The sequence below is a fragment of the Engraulis encrasicolus genome, chromosome 1 (genome assembly GCF_034702125.1).
Source record: "Engraulis encrasicolus isolate BLACKSEA-1 chromosome 1, IST_EnEncr_1.0, whole genome shotgun sequence".
In the NCBI taxonomy this organism is placed as follows: Eukaryota; Metazoa; Chordata; class Actinopteri; order Clupeiformes; family Engraulidae; genus Engraulis; species Engraulis encrasicolus.
The window spans coordinates 36,841,652-36,867,070 of record NC_085857.1 but is presented as its reverse complement, the minus strand read 5'-3'; the positions used below and the strand labels follow the sequence as shown (position 1 = coordinate 36,867,070).

General features: G+C 45.4%; 1 protein-coding gene across 4 annotated transcripts in view; it reads right to left on the bottom strand.

Annotated features, from left to right (window-relative positions):
- rptor (regulatory associated protein of MTOR, complex 1) overlaps positions 1 to 25,419 on the bottom strand; it is a 361,851-nt gene that overhangs the window by 52,661 nt on the left and 283,771 nt on the right. For 2 of the 4 annotated variants that reach the window (XM_063201318.1, XM_063201331.1), the window contains exons 22-25: positions 13,554 to 13,672; positions 4,692 to 4,795; positions 2,638 to 2,875; positions 824 to 934 (exon numbers count right to left, since the gene is read on the bottom strand). In XM_063201318.1, the coding sequence (XP_063057388.1) occupies positions 824 to 934; positions 2,638 to 2,875; positions 4,692 to 4,795; positions 13,554 to 13,672 (572 nt within the window). Of the gene's footprint in view, positions 1 to 823; positions 935 to 2,637; positions 2,915 to 4,691; positions 4,796 to 13,553; positions 13,673 to 25,419 lie in introns of all 4 variants that reach the window. The other 2 variants (XM_063201308.1, XM_063201324.1) reach the window with 1 other exon arrangement.

Sequence of the window (25,419 nt, the reverse complement as noted above, 5' to 3'; positions counted from 1 at the left end):
ATCGTATACGTTTTGACACACATTCGCTCCAGGCCAAAATGCCTCTCTGCCTCCGCCTTGTGGACACAGGAAGGAACGCGTTTCAGACAGCGTTTCAGACAAGACAGCGTTTCAGACAAGGAATGCGTTTCAGACGGACGGACGGACGGACGGACGGACGGGCGGACGGACGGACGGACGGACAGCGGACGGACAGACCCTCTTATAGAGATGCTGGGACGCATCTAAAAACCAAACAAACAAATAAACAAACAAACAAAACAGGCAAAACAAGTAGTGCTCAGTCCACCCTGCCCTTGGGGAGTTTAAAGCCAAGCTGCATGTTTCGATCGACCCTTGTTCTTGTTCCTGAATCAGCTGAACCTAATTATCACACGAATGATCAGTCAAGTAGATGGACTAATTACCCAAATCACCTGCATTAAGGAGAACAAGGTACAAGCAGGGAAGCCCACAGGGGGGGGGGGGGCGACGACGACAAAGGGGTCATTTGTCCCGGTCCCAGCGAGAGAGAGGGCCCAAAATTGGGTTTCCATTACATTCTATGTATTGGATGGTGGGCCCTTTCAGGTGATCTTGTCCTGGGCCCAGCAAAAAACTGTCAGCGGCCCTGGGCACAAGGAATAATGGAAGAGGTTTTTTTTTTACATTCTGAAGAAGTCGGTATTGACCGCTCTGCTACCCTGTGTGTCTGTGTCTGCGTCTGTGTCTGCGTCTGTGTGTGTGTCTGTCTGTGTGTGTGTGTGTGTGTGTGTGTGTTTGTGTGTGTGTGTGTTTGTGTGTGTGTGTGTGTGTGTGCGTGTGTGCGTGTGTGCGCGTTTACCTTCATGACGGGCTGGGCGAAGTACTTGGCACTCCAGTCGCAGAGGCCCGTCTGCATGGTCTGCATGTAGTTCTTGTGGGGCGTCGGCTCGTCACCATCCTCTCCCGCCCCCTGGTCAACAGAGGACAGAGAGGATCATGGGATATCCAGGGACATGGACAACAGTGTTGGGAGTAACGCGTTACAAGTAACAAGTTTTAATTGTTGGTAACGCACAAGCACTCTAACGCGTTGCTTTTATTAATGGGTAACGTAGTAACATAACGGATTACTTTTAATTGATATTAACGTAGTAACATAACTGACTACTTTCAAAAGTAGCGATACCCAACACTGATGGACAAGAAGATGACATGGTGACACAAACACACACACATACAGAAAAAAACAGAGTTCAACCTGGTTAAATGACAAGAAACAGAAATACATACCAGAGATGAACAGAGAGAGAGAGAGAGAGGGAGAGAGAGAGAGGGAGAGAGAGAGAGAGAGGGGAAGGAAGTGAGAAAAGAAAGGATTGAGATGGAATCAGAGAGATGAGAGCGATACAGTGAGGTCAAAGATCAGATGCAGGCACGCACGCACGCACGCAGGGGAAGGGGAGTGAAAGAGAGGAAGTCGGCGAGAGGGAGAGAGAAAGAGGAGAGAGAGAGAGAGAGAGAGAGGGAGAGAGAGAAAGAGGAGAAAGAGGAGAGAGAGAGAGAGAGAGAGAAAGAGGAGAGAGAGAGAGAGAGAGAGAGAGAGAGAGAGAGAGAGAGAGAGAGAGAGAGAGAGAGAGAAAGAGGGAGAGAGAGAGAGGTATGAGTCGGTATATTGTTATTGCAAATGTCGGAAAAGAAAATGATTTGTCAAAAACACCTCTCCCCTTGACCTTCAGGAAAATGGCAGCACATTGAAAATCAATGGCCACATAAACAGTCTGCTTATTATTGTAGTACAGCAGCAGCAGCAACCATCTGCAGTGTGTATGTGTGTGGGTGCGTGAGAGAGAGAGAGAGAGAGAGAGAGAGAGAGAGAGAGAGAGAGAGAGAGAGAGAGAGAGAGAGAGAGAGAGAGAGAGAGAGAGAGAGAGAGAGAAAGAGGGAGAGAGAGAGAGAGAGAGAGCAGAGGAGCTTGTAGATGGAGTTTTCTTTCAACACACGTATGCTCGCTCGCTTGCACACACACACACACATACACACGCACACGCACACACGCCTTCAGTAGACAGAATTCAGTTGGCTTTGTATCAGATTACATAAGTGCTGTTGCCCTCTTTGTTTCACACACACAGCTGCGGCAGAGCCAGCAAGAAACACCAGCAAGCAACATTAACATCAATAAACAGCAACAAGAACTTTTCTCTGTGGCTTCTGTATCAAAAAGGCTAAGAAGAGGAGGAGTAGAAGGAGGGAATAGGAGGAGGAGGAAGCTAGGGGAGGAAGAGGAGGAGAAAAAATGGGATTAAGTGGGAGAGTAGGTTTTGAGGTTCGAGGTGGTCTTCAACAAATAGTCAACAGAAACAACAGCTTTCATTGGCAGCTTCTCCACCAACAATCCTGAGAGAGGGAGGAGGAGGAGGAGAAAAAAGAGGGGGAAGAGGAGGAGGAGCAAGATAAGGAAGAGGTGGAGGAAGAGGAAGAAGAGGAGAAGGTAGATGAGGAGGAAGATGAGGAGGAGGAGGAGGAGAAGAAAGAGTAGGAGGAGGAGGAGGAGAAGAAGGAGTAAGAAAGAGAAGGAAGAAGTGAATGAAGTCAGGAAGGAAGAAGAAACAGAAGAGGGAGGAGAAAGAAAAGAAGGAGACGGTGGTCCAACATGATCCTGGCGACTCTTACATGTTCTGGCCCCTTGTCGAACATCTTGCGCGTGCGTGGGAACTGGTGCGAGTGTGGCGCCTGGCCGCCCAGCGTTGGCGTGTAGGGGGGCCGCGCGGCCGTGCCGGTGACGGTGGAGGTGGAGGAGGAGGCCGAGGAGGAGGGTGGCGGGGCGCCTCCGGAGGAGTCGCGGGCGGGGGGCTTGGGCACCTCGTTGGTCAGGCTGGAGCTGCTGGCGCTGGGCATGGGTGGCGAGCCACTGGAAGGAGATGAAGAGCGTTTGGATCTGTGGGGCGCACTAACATACGGACATACAACACAACATGCAGAGCAGAGAATGGCAGCGTCAGGAAAACAGCACCATTTACAGCAGCACTGATCAACTTAAGCAGGAGTAGCGAAATGCAAAAGATGGGGTGGAGGTTCTTTTCAAATGATGGCATAGGGGATTGAGTGCGGGGCTCCTGAGATGAGCTGGAACTGTGGGACGCACTACACTACGCATACATACAACATGCTTTAGTAGAAAGTAGCAGCGTCATTCGACTTTTTCAGAAAACACACAATTTATTGCAGCACCGGTCAACATAAGCAGGAGCAGCAAAATGCAAAAGATGGGGTGGTGGTGGTGGGTCTTTTTAGAAGAAGAGGTGGAGAAAGAAGAGGAGGAGGAGGAGGAGGAGGAGGGTCCAGCTCAGAAAGTAGCAGCGTCATTCGACTTTTTCAGAAAACACACAATTTATTGCAGCACCGGTCAATATAAGCAGGAGCAGCAAAATGCAAAAGATGGGGTGGTGGTGGTGGGTCTATGGTAGTTGTGGTGGTGATACTAAATGCAATATAACAACAAAGGGCAGATGTTACTGCATTTGTCAAGCAAACCATGCAAAACAATCAACTGAATAACCTTTCCACGTATGCGTGAGCCAAAAGGAAAAAAAAAATCTTTGGTAGTAGTGGAAGGAAACAAAGAGAGTTGGTGTCTGCGCCTTAACTTAGAATCGCTTGTTGCTTGGTGCGACTGCTCAGCAAAAATAGTGATACTAGGACAGTCAAACAAAGATGAGCACACAAGGCTTGCAGGTTCAAAAAGTATATTGTGGTCGACAAATTAACAAAAGAAGTCAACAGAAAATATCTGGAGCTACAATCGTTTCGGACCTAGTCCATTATCAGTGTCTCCAGTACTTTTGTAATTTGTCGGCCACAATACACTTTTTGAACCTGCAAGCCTTGTGTGCGCCTCAACTTTTTTTGACTGTCGTAGTAGTGGCAGGACAAATGGTAATGGGTGTTTGGGTGAAAAAGGAGACCACAGACAGGGGAGCAGGAGATGGGTCTAAAATATGTGGAAAACCAGGCAAAACAAGAGTGCTGGTAACTATCAACTATTGTTGTGACTAAGGTATAGTGTAATGTAGTGGTGGTGGTGTGTGTATTGGGCCAAAAAAAGGAGCAGTAGACGAGAATACGATCATGGTGTAGATTTCAGTGTATAAATCAGAATATGGAACATAGTATAACCAGAGAACACAAAGAGGGGAGCAGGAGGTGGGTCTAAACTATGGGTGACACTTGCCAAAACTGGTGGTGTTGGCCGCTAATAACAACTGTTGTAACTGATACACATCTGAGGAGTATACTTAGGACATGGTTAAGTGACAAACCAGTTAACATCGTTAACATACAGGACGTGGCAAACACACTAATAGATACACCTGCAGGCATCATTTAGTTAGGAAAATGAGGACTCCAGGCTCTTTGATTATGTGATTGACTACTACCTCAAGGTGAACTTCACCTGGGGTGCATTTCTCGACAACGTTGCTGCTAAGTGAGCAACTTACTTGAACGCAAAGCAATTTCCCATTGACAACCAACCAAGTTGCTAACTGGTTAGCAACGATGCTTTCAAGAAACGGGGTCCTGGTTTACTGCTGAGCGAGGTTCTGAGCATACCGCCCTGGTTGTGTAGTGTTGCGAGTTGTGTTCCCTCTCTGCATTCTGCACCCCGTTTGCAGTGTTGATTGTGTGAGTCTGAATGAGGATGAGGGACTCATGGGTGTACTACTCACCCAGCTTGGTGTATGTGCGTGCCTTTGCTGGTGGGGCTGGCGGGGGCCGACTGTGTGGAGGAGCCGCAGTCCAGGATCCTTTGTGACCGGGCATTCATGGTAGCCTGTGGAAACAGATGCACACACGTCATGCATCATAAAAACACAATACAACACACACCACCACACTAGCCTGAGGCCCAGGCACACCGTGAGTCACTAAGTCGAGGTATTCCACTAAAAACAACTCACCACAGTGCAGTGGGTGTACGGTGAAAACCTTTCCTGAAAAAATGTGGGGAAAAAATGCAAGGCCCCCGCTCCTGATAGGCACTAGCCATCAAAAACTAAAAATGGAAAAATAATTACTTAAAAATTGGCCAACACTTGACTTGGCACCCACGTCATATGCAGGACGTGACTGGGTCGAGATACTGTTTTGACACTCATGGACAAGACATAAACATAATGTCAACGTCATAAATGCTTTATGGTCATGACAAGTTGACATTGTTTGGACTGTCTTTACCATAACCAGATGTCACATAATGACAACTGTCGCAAAATGTTCATGACATTTACATAATTATGACACGTCCATGACTGCGTTATGACACCGACATGTCGTTGCTGGCGTCAAGTTAAGTGTTAGCAAAAATTGCATTGCATGGCCTGTGTGCACTTTGGCCAGACAACCCCACATTATAACTGCACAGAAAAAGCACTACCACCGCATGTTTTCACCACTTCCAAGTCAAATGTGTCCTTGGTACACATTCACTTACAATTGCTATGATACGTCCAATGCTAACAGAAACTTTATATTATTAACTTAGCAGCATCTTTGAAAACATATGCATGAAACATATGGATAAAATCTCAACAAGTTCAATCTACAGTCGATAGAGGCAAATGGCACACATTCGCTTGACATTGACAAGGTGACTCTTTCATTGTTGTGAGAAACTCAAACGTCTCATTTTTTAACTAAACCACATATTTAAAAAAACACATGGGAAAAATCTCAACAAGGTCAATCTACAGTCGAGGGTGGAAAATGAGTTGGCGGGGAGATGATGTGATAGATTAGCACTAGTGAGATTGGGAATAAAGGGGAGGGGAACAGAGCAGCTGCAATCAACACAACACAACAGCAGGGCCCTCTCTCCAGCAGTGTTGCCAGATTGGGCAGTTTCCTGCCCAATTGGGCTGCTTAGAATGGCCGTCTGCGGATAAAAGTGGATTTTTGGCCATAGAAATGAATAGAATTGAGTGGGATTTAGTGTTTCAAGGCGGGTTTTGAGCACTTTTTGGGCTGGAAATCATCAGCCACATCTGGCAACCCTGCTCTACTGACAGGCACTCACCGGCAAAATGACATCATTACTAAAAAGCAGTAGAGTGATGCATTAAGCGCTCGCTTCTCAACTAGGCAATACGGAGGCCTTAATTGGCACAAAAGAAGTAATGAAACACTGATGGATACAGACTTGTTTACAGAGGAGCAACAGAAGGGGGAAAAAAACCTTCAGCAATCAAACAATTGCAACTGTTTGTTTTTTTCTTCTCTCCTGCTTCTCCTTCCGCTAACCCTCCCTTTCTGCCATCTGGAGTCGGGCTTTTATTTGATTTCTATGCTAATTCCCGCTAGCTGCTGCTAGTGAGTTTGAAGGTGTGTGTGTGTGTGTGTGTGTGTGTGTGTGTGTGTGTGTGTGTGTGTGTGTGTGTGTGTGTGTGTGTGTGTGTGTGTGTGTGTGTGTGTGTGTGTGTGTGTGTGTGTTTAGAACTCTCTTCAGTGGCTGGCATGTTTGGGAGTTTGTGCGGAGAGGAGACATTAATTGCTAGTGTTTGCACACCGGCGCTTCATTAAAAAAACTGAGCCATGAAAAATAAACGAATGGGAGTGCAAGGCAAAAAGAATTGACACTATGGAAATGTGCCAAGCAGCAATCTGAAAGAATCCCAACACAAACACACGCACATGCACACACACACACGAAGGAGGAGGACAAAAATATTAATTAGACTCCGAGACCAGAGCGGAATAAATCACGTCCGTAGACAGGTAATGAAACAAAATACACAACCGTCTTGGCTTCTCATAATGAATCGATAAACTTGATCTTTATTACGAACACAAAACTACACACCCTGGGCGTGACTGATTTCGTTGTGATGTGGACAACGAAATCAGTCCCTCCCCCTCAGGTGTGTTTCTCGATGCCCTCTAGGAAATCTCACGAAAAGGAATGAAACAGACTAAATGAAATCGCAAACACGTCCTGAAGAAGCAGCCATGTTTTTTAACATTCATTGTGTGTCGTCCTGATGCAGTGTTGAGGCGGCTGTCGGACACTGATGTGGGGATCAGAGCGAACAGCGAGCTAGGGAGCGCATGCGCGACTGAGGGAGAGAGAGAGAGAGAGAGAGAGAACAAGAGAGAGAGAGAGAGAGAGAGAGAGAGAGAACGAGCGAGAACTAGAGTGAGCAGGAGAGTCAAGGGGCTCTCTACAACATTCCAGTCAGCTAATGTGAAGATTCTTACAGGTTGATTGCGCAGGGAGGCTGTGCTGGCACCACACTGTTCGAGATCAAAGTCTCATTAAAGAATGATGAGGTAGAGAGAGGGAGAGAGAGAGAGAAAGGAAGAAAAAAATGAAGCTGCACATTTCCTATGCAAAGTCTTAGAGGTGCTTGGCAGTGAGAGAGGTTGTTCGTGGTCAGTGCTTCCATCTAGGCTGCCACTATTTCCCATTTTTTTGGGGGGTGCTGTTGGCTTAGATTCCTTAGGATAGGACTGTTTGACCATATAGGAAATGCAATAATGGCAATACATGGGTTTTTTTTGTTTCTAAACAAGGTGTTGTGAGGAGGGGCAAGACACTGGCAGCCCACCACGTGAGCTAAGTTTTTGACCGACAGCGGTTTCCAACAATCAGAGGTTGAGCTGTGCGCAGCCAGGGGAAAACAAAAATTTAGAATCCATGTATAAAAAGGATATGAAAAAAAATCATGTGAACTGTGTACAGCCAGTGATAACGAGCAGTATTAGGAGAGAACATTGAGAGACTGCAGTAGTGCAAAAACAAAAACAACTACTGAAAACAATCAACAAATCAACAAAATATGACAAGACCACATCTTGCTCACTCAAATTGGTCTGTATTTTCTCTTGAATTCTTTTCATCATTTATGTATTCTTCCAATAAATCATCAATAACGTAAAATCGTCAATACACTCTCTAATGGGGCACACGACCCTATTTGGTCAGAGTGTACGACACAAAAGTCTATTTTTCTTCAATTAGAGAGGAAATAGACCAGGGTTCAGACTGGTGGAGGACCCATGCATCATCAAAACACTTTGTTTGGGTGGAATCTTTGGGTAATTATTCCACAAAAACCAATTATGCCTTAACTGTTTTTTGGGGCCAAGTGTAAGAACAGAGATCATCTTACTGTTTATGAGCAGAGCCCATTTCGGAGTTTCACACTGGCTCCAAATTCACTATTAATAATGTAATTTCAACACATCATACTACTTCAAGCTTACTAGTATGATGTTGTTTTTTTGCCCATTTAACCATCTCAGAGGTTTAGACTTGTTGGGAGTTACTGTGGGAAGATTATGATTTCGGTGTTCTCGAACCAGCTAAGCTGTGTACCAATCTCAGCTACTTTATCCATGCAGTAGAAATTGTGGGGAAATGTTCAGCATTGCATAGTGTTCAGCCGTTAATTAGTTAAAAACTGTTTATATAACAACTAAGAGCTTTTATACAAAAATAATAATAAACAAATTCTCATGATGCAGTGTTATTATGGTTAATGATGGTCATAGCGTCCAGGCTTTGGAGCTTTTACTGCCTGTCCCCACTGTCGTTTCTGCAGACTGTACAGACCGTCCTTCTTCCTCCAAAGTGCATCTGTTCACTTATTTATGAATTACCCACTGCGCCAAAACCAAGCTGCACAGACAACATTTTTATAACACAGTTGACCCCACGAGGAACGGGATGTACAATTGGGCACGAAGTGCACATTTAATAATTCAAAGTAAGGATGTTAGGATGTTTTTCTTTCTCCAAGATGGATGGTATAGTGGTGGTGATCATGTGTGCCATAGCATTGCTGGGAACGTGACTAGAACTCTTGATTACTAGTGGTGTGCATTGGCACTGCCCTCACGATTCGATTACGATTTGGGAGGTAGCGTTTCGATTCGATTCAATTCTACGACGCATTGCAATGCATTACATTTCTACTGAAAGCAAAGCAAATGTTTTATCAGTCATGATGAGGCAATACAAGTAGTCAGATACTGAGCACCATTTTATTGGTTGTTTTCTGTATCAGTCTTGCAGTTTCCAATGCTTTGAAGTGCTTTTATTTAATTTAACATTCATTTGCTCCTGAAATATCCATGGAAGTAATGGAAACTTAAAAAAATTGCTGCATCGATTCTGGAACTTCCCTCATTGAATTGAATTGTCCATGCCCCGCATTGCATTGCATTGCCCAATCGATTATTGTTGACACCACTATTGATGACTCTTGTGGGGTGGTGGTGGCGGCTCAGGTGGTAGAGAAGCCTGTTTGGCAATCAAAAGGTTGCAGGTTCGCACCACACTCTGCCTGATCCCATACATGTCACTGTACATAACATCTCAACAGAAATCTGAAGATCGAAAGCTTTTTGTCTTTAACACAACATCTCTTAACTGATTGTATGAGATGGTTTAATTCTCCTACTGTCTTTTTCTTCTGCTGATCATTTTTCTTTTATTCATGAAACTATTTTGGGCAATCGTTGGCACTAACAAGAACTTTTGTCTTTTAATTAAGAGAAACTTAAGGACAAATAGCAATGATGTTGTGAAGGTTGCGTCAAAGTATGCGCAAAGTATACCGTAATAATTTAAGGTAAGTCTGTCAGGATGTTTCTTCTTTCTCCAAGATGGATGGTATACAGTGATGATAATGCTACAACATTGCTTGGAGCACAGTTAGAAGATAAATAGGGTCAGATAAATGGACAAGTAGAGATAACATCTTACATCAAATCTGAAGATCGAAGTTTTTTCATTCTCATCTTCAACACAAAAGATCTCAGAACGGATCCCAAGACAGTTTCATTCCCTGACACTTTCTGTGCTTTATTATTTCGTTTAATTTAATGAAAGAATTCTGGGCAGTGGATGGCACTAACAAGAAACTTTGCCTTTTAATTAACGTAGACTTAAGGACAAATAGCTATGATGTTATGAAAAGATTGTGTCTGAGCCTGGGTATTTAGCAATTAGTACGAGCCTGCAGAACAACACCAGCAGTGGTATTTCAATTGAGGCTCCAACATAATGTACAAATCTGCTTCGTAAGTTAGTACGAACACATTTCAACTCTTACTGCAAATCCAATTAACTGCCTTGATCCAATATGACAATTAATCCCAGAATAAATATCCTAAAGGAACTTTTAATGAGAAGTGAAAGAACGCCTTAATGTCCCTGTTTAAAGAACAGAAGAGTCCTTAAAAAAAAGTAGACAATCCAATTTATAACTGTCGGTGTCAAAGTGCTGTTTAAATCCTGGTTACAGACTCCTCTCTAATGAAACCGACACTTTCATCTTCGCTGTTCAAAGCCAAACATGTCCACATCAGCATGACTGGTGAATATATATAAACCCCAAGTCTCGGGATGTGGAGCAGCGTTGCCAGATTGGGCAGTTTCCCGCCCAATTGGGCTGCTTAGGAAGGCCGTGTGAAGGAAAAAAAAGTTTGGCCATAGAAATCAATCGATTTAGTGCTTCCAGGCGGGTTTTGAGATTTTTTTGGGCTGGAAATCATCAGCCTCATCTGGCAACCCTCATGTGGAGATGTTGTCTCTCTCTTCTTGCCTCGTCTCCCAATCTAAGTCTCAGGGCTCATCGGATATTGTGTAGGCAGTGCGGGAACATCAGCCAGCTATTCTTGTCGGCGCGTCTTTGAAGTGACTTTTTTTGTTGTTGTTTTTTTTATTGGAGTTTGAGTGCAACTTTTTGGAGATGCGATAAGACAGGTGGCAAGTGGGTACCTCACTTCTAATAAATCTGAGACACACCACAGATGGAGTCAATCACCTTGGCTGTCAAAGCCATGTTGTGGTGGGTGGTGGACAGTGTTTCCGACAGGGACTTTTACTTACCTGTTGGCTTTTGACGGCCTAAAGAAAACACTGCTAGATGTCTGAGTTGTTTTTTTCTTTGTTTGTTGGTTTGAGTATAGTTTGATGTTTTTGATGTAGATCTCTTACTTCCTTCACTGCTGTTATTTTAAATGGTGTTTTTTTTGCCCTAATACATGGTGGCATACACCTTCCACGTATCCCCCAAAACTATGTGGTGACTTCTGGGAGAAAAAGAAAAGAGCATCCCAAACCAAAACTTAAAAAGTGACTCCCTTCACTGCTTTTATTTCAAGGGATGTTTTTGCCCCCTAGCACATAGAAACATTCACCTTCCTCAAAAACGCATGGTATGGTGGCCTCAGGGAAAAAAGTAAGCAACTCCGCTTCAAACAGAAGGTTTAAAATCTGTTTGAAATATGCATCACATTCTCAGACACGGTGAGCGATGATATTTATCGTCAAACATCAACCATTTTTTAATGGTAAGGACTAAAAGTGCCCCAATAAAACTTCAGAACTACAAACTGAATAGAAGGAGGACACTTTTACTCTCCATTTTTTTATGGCTCAGTCAAGGTCCACTGCTGCATCACCACTCCATATTATATGCGTTTGTCATGTTTACAAATCTCACATTTTTTTATTCATTATTTTTTTGTTTTTATATCATGGTTATTATCTTTATAAAAATGGCTATAGAACTACCCTACCCCTCAGAAAAAAATAGAGAAATGAGAAACCAAAACTTTGCAGACCTCCATACATACTAAATATAAGGAGAAGGAGAGACGCTTTGTGTTTTGTAAACAGCTCAGTGAGGAGCCCATGCTGCCTTGACAACAGGGGTTTCTCTGGCTGCCGCCATCATCCATGGTACACAGCACTGCACCGCACCGCACCACACTGCAGCATCCAGGACACCAACCCTGAGACACTACAGGAGGCGAGGCGAGGCATGCACACACACACACGCACACGCACACACGCACGCACACGCACGCACGCAGAGTTTGATAAAAAATTCGCACACGCACGCACGCACGCACACACACAGACTTTGATACAAATTCACAAGTTGCACGCTAGCAGCGGAGCTGAAGCGTGTCAGCACGGCTCTATGGCTGGCTGGTGACAACGGGGGAAGTCTTAAAGCAGCGGCGAGGGACCACTCCACACTTCACAACACACACACACACATTCCGCAAACACGCACGCAGGCACGCACACGCTCGCACAAACACACCCCCATGCGTGCACAGACACACAGAGCAAAGAGGGACCCATCTACTCTACACAATACACACACACACACACACACACACACACACACACACACACACACACACACACACACACACACACACACACACACACACACACACACACACACACACACACACACACACACACACACACACACACACACACACACACACACACACACACAAGCGAGGGACCCCTCTACTCTACACAACACACACACATAGACCTGCAGGCTGTGAGGGGACTGTCGATGTCAGCAGTGGAGATAAAAACAAAGATGGAGAGCGTGGGGAGTGTGTGTGTGTGTGTGTGTGTGTGTGTGTGTGTGTGTGTGTGTGTGTGTGTGTGTGTGTGTGTGTGTGTGTGTGTGTGTGTGTGTCTCAATGCGGGGGGTTATTATGCCCTTAACTTATGATGGTGCTCCATTCTCGCCACCATTCTGCTGCCACCTCTTCCACACACACAGCCTGCCAGGCCTACTGGGAGCCATTGGAGTTTAATTGCATTTGCAAAATACAAAAGGCTTCTGGAGGTGGAGAGAGGAGAGAGTCAAGGGGGTTGGTGCCTGGTGTGTGTGTGTGTGTGTGTGTGTGTGTGTGTGTGTGTGTGTGTGTGTGTGTGTGTGTGTGTGTGTTGGAGGTAACATTGAGTGTGTGTGTGTGTGTGTGTGTGTGTGTGTGTGTGTGTGTGTGTGTGTGTGTGTGTGTGTGTGTGTGTGTGTGTGTGTGTGTGTGTGTGTGTGTGTGTGTGTGTGTGTGTGTTGTGGTGTAGTGCTTGGCAGGGCTTGGCTTCACGCACCTCTTCCTTTATGGTTGATGTGGACTTGTTCTTCACAAAAAACTTAACTTAACACTTACAAAATAAATATAGATACGAATCTTATTGAAAGACCAAAATAAAGATGCTTGTAAAAGAAGAATGCGGTCAAAACAGTGTTCGCTACCAGACTCTCTCACCATCCACCATTATCCTCCAACCATTAAATGGTGAATTGTGAAATCGAGAACAAGATCATCTCGAATCTGCCAAAGTGGAGAAATCATATAGATCGTCTTGCAGTGAGGATGTTTACTATCATTATCAGAGTGATGTTTTCTAGTGTTAATAAAAATGTAACGCCTAAATAACGAACTGGCTTTGGAAAACCTCATCAACAAAGTGTTATGTAATGTAAAATAATAGCTCAAAATCTCACATTGCTCCTTGGACTGTACCCAATGCCCCGTACCTATATCACCAGGTGGCTTAGTATAGAAGCATCAACTAAGTGTAAATGTAATGTACGATTACATGCTGCAATGTAATGCAATATTACCTTGTATGCTATTCTGTAATGCAATATTACCTTGTATGCTATGCTGTAAAGTAATGCAACATTACCTTGTATGCTATGCCATAATGTAATGTAATATTACCTTGTATGCTATGCTATGATAATGCAATGCAATATTACCTTGTACGCTATGCTGTTGAGGACCTTCATGGCCAGGTCGGACACCTCGGGGAAGGGATCGGCCGCCAGGTGTAGCAGCACCCGCCAGATCTGCGTGTAGACACTGTTGAACGACACACCTGCAGAAGCGGACAGAGAGAGAGGGGGAGGGAGAGAGAGAGAGAGAGAGAGAGAGAGAGAGAGAGAGAGAGAGAGAGAGAGAGAGAGAGAGAGAGAGTCATACACATGACAAGACAGTGTCATAACAGAGTCATAAACATGATGCCAATGTCATAAACGTTCTATGGTCATGAAAAGTTGGCATTGCTTTGTCTGTCTTTAGCGCAACCAAATGACAACATCCATTTGCGTTCCTGGAAAGCATTATGATATTTGCCTGATAAATATTCATATTATATAGCCAAACCAAGTGCACCCAGAATACTTAATGCAGAGGTAACAAAGCCATACCTCAGAGAGTTAGAGCCAGAAAGAGCGAGAGAAATAGAGAGAGAGAGAGAGAGAGAGAGAGAGAGAGGGAAAGAGAGAGAGAGAGAGAATAATTGAGAGAGAGAGAGAGAGAATAATTGAGAGAGAGAGAGAGAGAGAGAGAGAGAGAGAGAGAGAGAGAGAGAGAGAGAGAGAGAAAAGAGAAAGAGAGAGAGAAGGAGAGGGAGAGAGAGAGAGAGAGAGGGAGAGAGAGAGCCATCGAGAAAGAGCGAGAGCGAGCAAGAAATTACGAAAGAGAAAGAGAAATGAACGACAGAGTCCTCTCTGCAGAGCAGCCCATGCAAGCGAATCATTCGTCTTCTTGTCGTCTGTGGAGGCCGTTGCCATCATTAGGCCTCATTATCGCCAAACAGAAGTCATTATGATCCCCACACCCCCTCCAATCCTCAAGGGGGTTGCTCAAGGGCAACAGGTTCTGGACCCCCCCTGACATTTACGCCCCCCTCAGGGATCCTAAGCTCTGCCGCTTCCAAGTGACATTAATATTCATTTTTGTTTTCTTCTGGTTTTTTCCCTCAGCGTTTGACTCTTGTGTTTTGTGTCTGAGGTGTGTCAAAAGGCGTCCCCATCACCAAGCCGCTGGCGTGCTTGTCCCCCGGGCAGACAGGGCTACAGTGCGACGTGAAGAGAAACAAACAGAAGATTTCTGCCTCATTTCTCCTGACTCTTATCAACTGCATAAAAAGGCGCAACTTTTTTCTCCCTTTTCTGTCCTTTTCCTCTTTTTTTCTCGCTTGGTGAGCTGAAGCATCAACATGCCTCCTGTCAGTATCTGTCAAATTCAGTTTGCCCGTCTGGAACAGTCCTCCATCCACCCCCCACCCCTCATGGTCGTGATGTAAGGGGCTGACTTGCTTGCTTCACGCTCGTCCCACCAACAGGCTTGTTTACTGTAGGGCTGGGCTGGGGTGGTGGTGGTGGAGGAGGCTGGAGTGGTGGTGGAGGCTGGTGGAGGAGTGGGGAGAGTTGGGGTGTGGAGGCTGGTGGGGGTTGGGTCTGAGCTGGGGTGTTAGATGTGGAGGCTGGGAGAGGTTGGGGCTGAGCTGGGCTGTTAGATGTGGAGGCTGGGGTGGTGGTGGTGGTGGTGGTGGTGGAGGCTGGGGTGGGTAGGGGTGGTGGAGGAGTGGGGAAGGCTGGGGCTGAGCTGGGGGTGAGCTGGGCTGGTGGTGGAGGTGGCTGAGGAAGGCTGGGGTGGTGGCTGAGCTGGGCTGGGGTCGTGTAGGTGGGGGCTGAGCTGGGCTGGGGTGGTGGAGGAGGGGGCTGAGCTCGGGTGTTGGAGGTGGAGGCTGGGGTGGCCCATTGCATTACAGAATAGCACACAAGGTAATATTGCATTACATTGCAGCATGTAATCGTACATTACATTTACACTTAGTTGATGCTTCTATACTAAGCCACCTGGTGATATAGGTACGGGGCATTGGGTACAGTCCAAGGAGCAATGTGAGATTTTGAGCTATTATTAGAGTTGGGGAAGGCTGGGGCTGAGCTGGGGGTGAGCTGGGCTGGTGGTGGAGGTGGCTGAGCTGGGCTGGTGGTTAAGCTGGGCTGGTGGTGAAGGTGGCTGAGGAAGGCTGGGGAAGGCTGAGCTCGGATGGTGGAGGTGGAAGCTGGGGCGGTCACGGGCTCAACCAGCGCACAGCAATGTACCCTGAGTCATTGGCATTCACAATGTGTATGATGACTAGCGCACAAGCTGATGACTAGAAAGAAGTTTTCACTCCCATCTCTGGGGACACTCCCCTTTCCATCATCTCTCTCTCTCTCTCTCTCTCTCTCTCTCTCTCTCTCTCTCTCTCTCTCTCTCTCTCTCTCTCTCGCTCTCTCTCTCTCTCTCTCTCTCTCTCTCTCTCTCTCTCTCTCTCTCTCTCTCCTCTCCCTTCTTTTCACCCATCTCTCTTCCCTCTCTATATCTCCAATACCCTTCAAAGCCACACCGAAAACCCCACATTATAACTGACATTAAGTGAAAGTAACAACTGCAACCGCAGCAAAAAAAAGAACTGCAAACCAATTAGCCCTGCAGAGCGCAGGGGGAAGGACCTATGGCACAGCACAGCAGTATATCCGAGGGGGATTGTTACCAGAGAGAGTAGAGAGAGAGAGGTTCCATTGGCCCATTGTTTCCGGGTTCAATTATTGCAAGGGGGAGGGGGGGGGGGGAAATCCCCCTTTAGGCAGACCTAGGCAGACCTAAGGACTGTTCTATTCAATGTATTATGACACGCCCCTTTAGGCAGATCGGAACCTGGTCATGTTAGTTGCCCATAGCAACCTATTACAATGGCATATCTCTATATCTCTGCTGTTACTGTGGGCAGGGAGGCACCTCGTGGGAGAGGGTCATGGATGACCAGGAGCACCCGGTGGCCCTAGAGCCTCTGTGATGTCCACAATGGTGTGTGTGTGTGTGTGTGTGTGTGTGTGTGTGTGTGTGTGTGTGTGTGTGTGTGTGTGTGTGTGTGTGTGTGTGTGTAGGCTGTGTGTGTGTGTGTCTGTAAGCTGTAACTGTGTGTGTGTGTGTGTGTGTGTGTGTGTGTGTGTGTGTGTGTGTGTGTGTGTGTGTGTGTGTGTGTGTGTGTGTGTGTGTAGACTGTGACTGTGTGTGTAGACTGTGACTGTGTGTGTGTGTGTAGACTGTGACTGTGTGTGTGTACACTATATTTAGGTGTGTGTTTTAGTGTGTGTGTGTGTGTGTGTGTGTGTGTGTGTGTGTGTGTGTGTGTGTGTGTGTGTGTGTGTGTGTGTGTGTAGGCTGTAACTGTGTGTGTGTGTGTGTGTGTGTGTGTGTGTGTGTGTGTGTGTGTGTGTGTGTGTGTGTGTGTGTGTGTGTAGGCTGTAACTGTGTGTGTGTGTGTGTGTGTGTGTATATTTTAAGCTGTAACTGTGTGTGTGTGTGTGTGTGTGTGTGTGTGTGTGTGTGTGTGTGTGTGTGTGTGTGTGTGTGGGCTGTGACTGTGTATGTGTATGTGTATGTGTTTGTAGGCTGTGACTGTATGTGTGTGTGTGTGTGTGTGTGTAGGCTGTGTGTGTGTAGGCTGTGTGTGTGTGTGTGTGTGTGTGTGTGTGTGTGTGTGTGTGTGTGTGTGTGTGTGTGTGTGTGTGTGTGTGTGTGTGTGTGTGTGTGTGTGCGTGTGTGCGTGTGTAGGCTGTGAGTCCAGCACCACAGGCTAAAGAGGGGAATGGTTTGCTGGCTGACTAGGTCATCTTGATGTCCTGCAACCAGCAAAACACTTAAAGGCTCAGCTCGACTTGACTCGACGCTCCTGCCCCTGTGTGCTTTACCCAGCTCAAACAGAGCATACACAGAACACGAGTTCTCCCTAACTGCTCACTGGATGCCTTGGCCCCCAGAGAGATAGGGGAAAGGGGCTGGCAATTAGCTTAGCTGCTGGTGGTGCTAGTGGTGTTGCTGCAGTGGTATAAGTGAAACGGAGCTGCTGCAACTGAAGAGGGTTATGTAAGGGCTACAGGGACACAGCTCGCACACACAGGCACAGCAGCACATGAAAACAAGTACACACCAAGGCACACAAACAAGTACACACAAAGGCACATAAAGGCACAAAAACAAGTACACAAAAAGCATACAGACACACAGAAGCAAGTACACATTAAGGCACACACACACATAAAAACAAGAGCACACAAGGGCAGAAAAACAAGCACACACAAAGGCACTCAAACACACAAAAACAAGTACACACAGGGGCACTCAAACACACACACACAAATACACACGAAGGCACACGAACGCCCAAAAACAAGTAAATACAAAGGCACACAAACGCACAAATACAAGTACACGCAAAAGCTCACAAACACATAAAAACAAAAACACACAAAGGCACATAAGCATAACAACACATTGCAGAATACACATTGCACACACAAACACACACAAAAAAACCACACAACCCACGCTCACTCTGAGGAGAAGAGAACGCAGAGACTGAGTTTGAAATTCCACTCACACTAAAACACAAAACATTTACTGCATCTCAGAGTGCCATTGACAAATGCAGACAGCTCCATGCAAATCAAGACATACTAAAAAACAAAAAAACAAAAAAAACAATGAGCACTTGAAACACGTTATAGTCAGAATGCAACAAGAGGAAAACAGATAGTGAAATAAAAAACTGAAAGAGGGACGCAACAGGAGGCCGGAGGGAGCAATACCGACGTGGAAAGGGGGGATGATGACGGAGGTTGTTGAGAGATGAGAGAGATGAACAGCAACACAAAAAAGGAGAATATTACAAAAAATGGGAAATGGCACGAGCGAATAGCTATAAAGAGCAAAACAGAGAGCAGATATAAAGGGAATGGGGGGGGGGAAACTGTGCTGATGAAAATATTGAGAGAATGAAAGGGGAAAAGAGTGAATTACAGAGGAAGGCATGGAAAGGGGTAGGCGGTAGGGCCTGGGGAGAAAAGATGACAGAGGTGAGGTGGTGGTGGGGCATGGTGGTGGTGGGGCGTGGAGGAGTTTGATTTCATGAAAGCATTGAAAGGATGCAAAAGACAGAGTGAAATAAAGATGAAGTAATAGACAGGGGCATGGTTTGACAAGAGGGGTGTAGTGGGAGTGAGGTGTGATGTGATTTAATGTTTGGTGCATAGACAGGGGCAGGGCCTGGGGATTGGGGCCAGGGGCGGAGCTATGGGCAGGGCGAGCAGGGCATTTGCCCCTGGGCCCAGGGGCCTCCTGTATTGTTCGTGGGGGCCCCCATTATGACCATGGCAGGCTGTATGGGGGCCCCTATCCAAGTTTTGCCTTGTGGCCCCTAGTTGCAACTGCTCCGCCACTGATTGCCCCAATGATGACTGGCCTATATGATGGTGTTTGGTGCCAGAGGGCATCTGCATGAGGTTAGTCAGTGGGCTGTGCTGCCCTGCAGAGACAAGAGCATTGGTGGAACACTATTGACATGAGCTGCCCGTTGATCTGAGCTAGCAAGCCATTAAAACACTTGCAGAGGCACCCGTAGGGGGTTAAAAGTGCACTCACTGTGTAATATTTTTCAGTAGTTTATTTTAAAAAAAGTGTTTCCTTTTCCACGATTATTTACCCAAACCATCAAATTCTAAGTATTCACAATGACAGGGAAAATTGCACTTTTCATACATGAAAAGGGGGACCTTCTCCATTGTCCAGTTTCAATGATTAGCATAGTTCCAATACCTTGTCTGGCCACAATCCTACACAGTACACCTTTAAAACAAGCTCAGAAGCACCCATAGTTGGTGAAGGTTTGGCCAATGTTAAAAGGTTTTCTGTAGCTCATCTCGACGAAGCAGGCCATCTCAACAGAATGACAACTGAGGAGACCATCTATCTCATGCTTCACAGCGTGTGATGCAACTCAAACACCTGCCCAGGGAAGTTAAAGAGATAATGCTGTATAAGAGCATGCCGTACTGCGCGCACGCACACGCACACACATCATTGACTTGGATACCATGTCTCAGCAGCTGTGACTGCTTTTCAGACTTGTTGGAACCACTATAGTTTCCTCACATCTGCTTCAACATTATTGCTCTGCTCTTTTCAATCCAAAAGATTTCATTTCCCACTGTGTGCTGGCTGTGCAATAGTCGTCATCATTTCCAAGGGTTCAAACTACAGTGATACATAATGCAGTTGATATGAATAAAGTAATTTAATGAGTGGGGCTAAATAGACCCAATTGGAAATGACATTAACGCCGCCAGCAAGGTTTTGCGCGTTGGTGTGCGGGGTTGCTTCAGTTCAAGCTCAGGATTTTTTTTCATTTGTTGTTAATGTACAGACAGAATAGGCACATTGGGAGTTGTGGTGCTGGACTTTCTCGCAGTCCACAGTTAAGGAAATAAAACAAACTATATAATACAAAGAGGAAATAAAGTAAAATACAGAAGTGCCACACAGATATGGTGGCAATACTAAACAAGAAAAATAATCTTGGACTAATACAGAGGCCAGTTCTGCTCCAACACATTGCGGGTTGTATTTAAAACCAATGGCATTTGAACCAATACAACACTGTAAGGAGCTGAAAATGACAATGATGCTTAATATAAAGAAAAGCTGCACCCTTGACTACAATTCTTGCTTTTGTGTAATGGGAAAAGACCTAGGAATGCATCATACATGTCTGTACTCTGTACTTGCAGATAGCGAGTACCAATACCGACACTTTAACCCCCAACATATGAAAGTAAATGCACCGCCTTGTTTTCTCCAATTGTGATATTTGTTTTATTGTCCATTTCTATGAAGATTTAAATGCTAGCAAATGTATGAGGCGGCACTTTTTCCCAAGCAGCTTTCAAGTCAATGGAATGTGATGAGCTGTTGCATTGTTTCGTGTAGTAGTAGTATCAGAGCCTGATATCGGCAAGTGTTTGACAAGTACGAGTATGATTATAATGAGCAAGTATTGTAGCCAATACAGGGGTGAGTCTCTCAAAAGAGAAGTTGTTAGCCTGTTAGCAACTTCGGTAGTTGCCAATGGGAAAATGCATTGAAAACAACAAAGTGGCTAATGTAGTAAGCAACTTTGGTTTTGAGAAATTCACCCCAGAATCGGTGCATCCCTAGAAAACAAGGCAAAAAGACAGACGTTTCAGCCTAGTCGAGAGTGTGTACTGCCTGCTTAAAAAAACTTGTGATCGCAGGGTCCCAGTACAAGACACACCTTGAAGCATCAACGGATGATTTGCCACTTTAAACAGACAAACAAAACTTTGCAATCAAACAACTTTGAAAAGTCAAACAACTCCGGTCCAATTAAGCAGTTGCAAGACACTGGGCAAAAGCAATGTGTACAGGTCTGACACCATAGGAAGCACAAAGGCACAGTCTAATTTGCACGTCTTTTGTAGAGCAGAAAAGGTTATTTGCTCTAAAACTTCAAGAGGTAACACAAAGCAGCTGTGTGTGTACTTGTGTGTGTGTGTGTTGCATAATAAGTTATGGCCACACACATGCATTTGGTGCCTACAGAGCCCAAAATTCTTGATGACAGAACAAAAAAACATTAACACAACCCCCCCCCCCCAAACAAACAAACAAACATAAAAAACAACCCACAAACTCACAGATAGAGACAGAGACAGAGACAAACATGAACGAACACAGGCACGCACACACAAACGCAGGCATGCACACACGCACACACACATACACTCCTGTGATGCACTAACACAGCCGTCTCAAGTCTTTCTGAGGCAGAATGTAGGCTAAATGTCAGACTGAAATCCCACAGCGAGCTGCTTGGTAAAGGGTTTACACCCAGGGCATACATCCTCCAGGTCAAGAGCCAATCGACATCCAGATGTTACTGAGACAGAGTACCGGCGAAAAATTACATTTCTTTTCTGTTGCTTGTGGGGGGGAAACTGTTTGTTTATTGTGTGTGCGTAAAAGGGCTAATCACTGACTGGGCATTTGTCCAAAGTTTATAAACAAACAAAAGTCAGACACTCTATATTTATTATTTAGAATATTTACCCGTATGAAAACAAACATAGTCAGACACTATATATCGGTATTTATTAACCCATTGACGCCTAAGGCACCTGCAAAAAAGGTTGCTGAATGCCTGAGCCCTTTTAAAGAAAAGCTGCCCTCACCCTATAAAAACCTAAATATCTCAGCTTCTAAAGCACATAAAAATATGCACTACGTTGCATTTAAACGCTAAGACCCTAATTTTCATTAGAACGCGTTCATTCATCTCAAACAAACAGAGATTTTTAATAAAGTTGTCTCAAATCTCATGGGCCTGAATGTTGCGTTATGCAGCTCCCGGCGCAAGGGCCAATGTTCAGCCAACATCAGCCATCAGTGGATTAATACTTATTATTATATGGTGTGACATCATCGGTCGAATGCTCCATTCATTTCAACGGGGCTCCCCAACGTTCGCACGTCTGTTATTTTTCGATAACGGACGGGTTGGTCTATAACAGACCGCTGTCAATGGCAACAAGACTTTTCACTGCTAAAGCGACTTTTCAACAAGACTCTAATCAGCTGCTGTGATAGACAACACCTGTTGTCCTGGCTACCTAGCTGTTGCCTAGTGGTGTTCCACAACGGCACTGTTTTGTTTTGCGCAGCAACAATCTTAACATTAAATAGGCCTAAAGAAATGTCCCCGCCATGTGTGAATCATTTAAGTATATCCATATAATAAGCGGTTTAACTTTCGGCGAGTCGGTCGCTTTGTGGAATAGCAGCACTTCAGAGAGAACGACGCTCCGCGTCGGGGTCTAAAGATTCTCTCTGTCGTGCTGCTATTCCACGGTAGCGACCTTCTCGCCGAACGTTAACCCTTACGTATTTATCTGTATTGGATAAAATGGTAGGCATTCCTACAGTACATTATTATCCATAATATTGAATCAAAACAGTTGGCACTGGCTTTGAATAATGTAGGATGCATATACAGTAGAAGCGGTGTGTGTGTGTGTGTGTGTGTGTGTGTGTGTGTGTGTGTGTGTGTGTGTGTGTGTGTGTGTGTGTGTGTGTGTGTGGACATCATACTCCCCCTCTAAGCTACTGCTGGTGGTCATAAAGAATAAGAGGAGGCACTCCTCCATTACAACGGCCACAGCCATGACAAGGAACATGACAAGTCACTCTAATTATGACGGAACACATCCATTTCAAACCTCCATCATGATGATGTGTGCATGCACGTGCACACACAGACACACAAACACAGATACACATACACACACACACACAGTCAAACAGTGACACACGCTCACATGCACACACATGAGCACATGCACACGCACACACGCGCGCACACACACACGCGCACGCGCACGCACACACACACACACACACACACACACACACACACACACACACACACACACACACACACACACACACACACACACACACACACACACACACACACACACACAATAGCATGTGTGCACACACACACATGCAGGGACGCTATACTCTCTATACACTGTATATGTCCATCTCCTATATAGCGTAGGCACACTGACTGACTGCACATTATGCTGATGGATTACGCCGTTAATCCAAATCTGATTGAGCGGCTGCAAGTAGGGGAGAGATAATGCAGTCAGTCCCCTGCATCACGGCACGATGTCTTAGAGGAGAAACCGGGCTGTAAAAAGACATTCACCCCGCCATTCCTGGAAGGACTGTTCTGTCTCTGCTAATGCTACTCATTCCCCTATGTGCGCTCAGTCACATGGGAGCTAATCTCCATATAGGCAGGCCAGGCTTCGACGTCTTTGGAGCACATCGGTATAGAGACATCCACCCCACCATCCACCTTACCATTTCTCTCTCATTCTCCCTCTGCTCATGCTAATCACTCTCCATTTTGCCTTATGTGTTATAAGTTGTAAGTCGCTTTGGTCAAAGGCGTCTGCTAAATGTAATGTAGCTATAAGGTTATCCTATCCAGCTAATCCTCATACATGTAGGCAGGCTATCGTAACGCTCAGGGTAACGTATAGTGTCATTAGGTCTGACCACTCAAAGGACTCTCAGGCCAATACACTCCTTAACATGTGGCTTCTACCTTCTGACGTCTTCAAGCTCCAAAAAAGAAGTGTAGTGCAATGCAGAGAAGAGTTAAGTAACATAGTGTACTACAGTGCAGAGTGGAGTAGTGTAGAGTAGCGAAGAGTAGAGTAAAGTAGATAGAGAAGAGAAGAGAAGAGAAGAGAAGAGAAGAGAAGAGAAGAGAAGAGAAGAGAAGAGAAGAGAAGAGAAGAGAAGAGAAGAGAAGGTCCAGATGTCTATGGCTCTCCTCTTTTGACATCATATAGACTGGCAGGCTAACGGCCAGAGACACATGCTGCTGGTTGTTGATCCAAATCTGATCGAGTGTTCGCAAGTCGCAGGGTATAATGCCGTCCCCTGTTTCCCAACATCTTATGGAGCATGCCTGTAATGAAAAGACTGCTTGCTTGCTTGCTCTCTCTCTCTCTCTCTCTCTCTCTCTCTCTCTCTCTCTCTCTCTCTCGCGCTCTCTCTCTCTCTCTCTCTCTCTCTCTCTCTCTCTCTCTCTCTCTCTCTCTCTCTCTCTCTCTCTCTCTCTCTCTCTCTCTCTCTCTATCTCTCGCTCTCTCTCTCTTTCTCTCTCTCTCTCTCTCTCTGCTAATGACTTCCCATTCTCGTATGTGTGCTCAGACACAAAGGCGCTAATCCCCCATACATGCACACACAGGATAATCTCACATTGATAATTCAACACCAAGGGATTCAAATTTCACACTAATAGTGTTGGTCCGACACTACAAGAGTGGAATTAACACTGTGAATTGACAATTTAAAAATGCACTGTGCAGGCAGGCCAATGCATAATGGCCAGATGCATGTCCTGCTGCCTTGTGAGGATTGTAAGAGTTAGTGATGGGATTTTCAGCTCTTTTGTGAGATGCGGCTCTTTAGGCTCTCCTTACTATGGAGAGCTGGCTCTTTCGGCTCCCCATACATACGTATTTCTCGCTTAGTTTCTGGTGTGCTTCTGTCGTGTTTCTGCTCCTTGACTACTGGCTGTAACCCCTGCCGATGCTTATTATACATCTTGGCCAATTATGTGCTGTTTTCATGCAAACAAATTGAGAAAAAAGTGTTTTCCCGCATCGACAAGGGAAAACAAATCGATGCCCCTGTGAAAATTGCAGAGCACATGCGCAACAAGTGGGAAGGGGCGAGACAGTGAGGCAACGGAAGACCATGAAAAAGTAAAATAATATAAAAAATCGAATCCCAAAACGGCTCCCATTGTGGAGCCGGTTCCTGTTGTTCACTTCAAAGAGCCGGCTCTTAGAACTGGCTTGTTTGCGACCGATACATCACTAGTAAGAGTCATTAGGGCCATGGCGCTAGACTAGAGAGTGTGCTAATCACGACAGGTGCTCAAGATTGGGTCTCTAAACCCTTCTAATGGCCTGAAAAAGTTGGCTATTGGTGAAAGGTTTTTTTTGTGGTTTGTTACGTTGTTATGAGGCTTAGAGTTTTGGAATTTAATAGGAGTTAATTAGTACCCATGTGTTTCCTAGTCAAAACAGAAGGCCACTTCAGGTCACCAGCGCTCCGCAGATTTCAGACTTTTTGTGTCGCAACAGCAACACAGACTCTTAGAAAAGGAGACTAAAAACAGAACATCACAGACTGTGAAGGAGGCAAAAAGTTAAATGTGTTGGGGGATTTACAAGGTTACACTACCACTCCTCATCCTGTCTCTTTGTATCTTGTCTCTGGTTTTGCCACCACACCCATCTCATAATATACAGGAGCGACCGCAGAGGGGATGGGGCAGAATTGAGGTACAAAGTTTCTGAGGTTTTTGAGTTCATATGGCTTAGACTTTTGCTTTTTAAT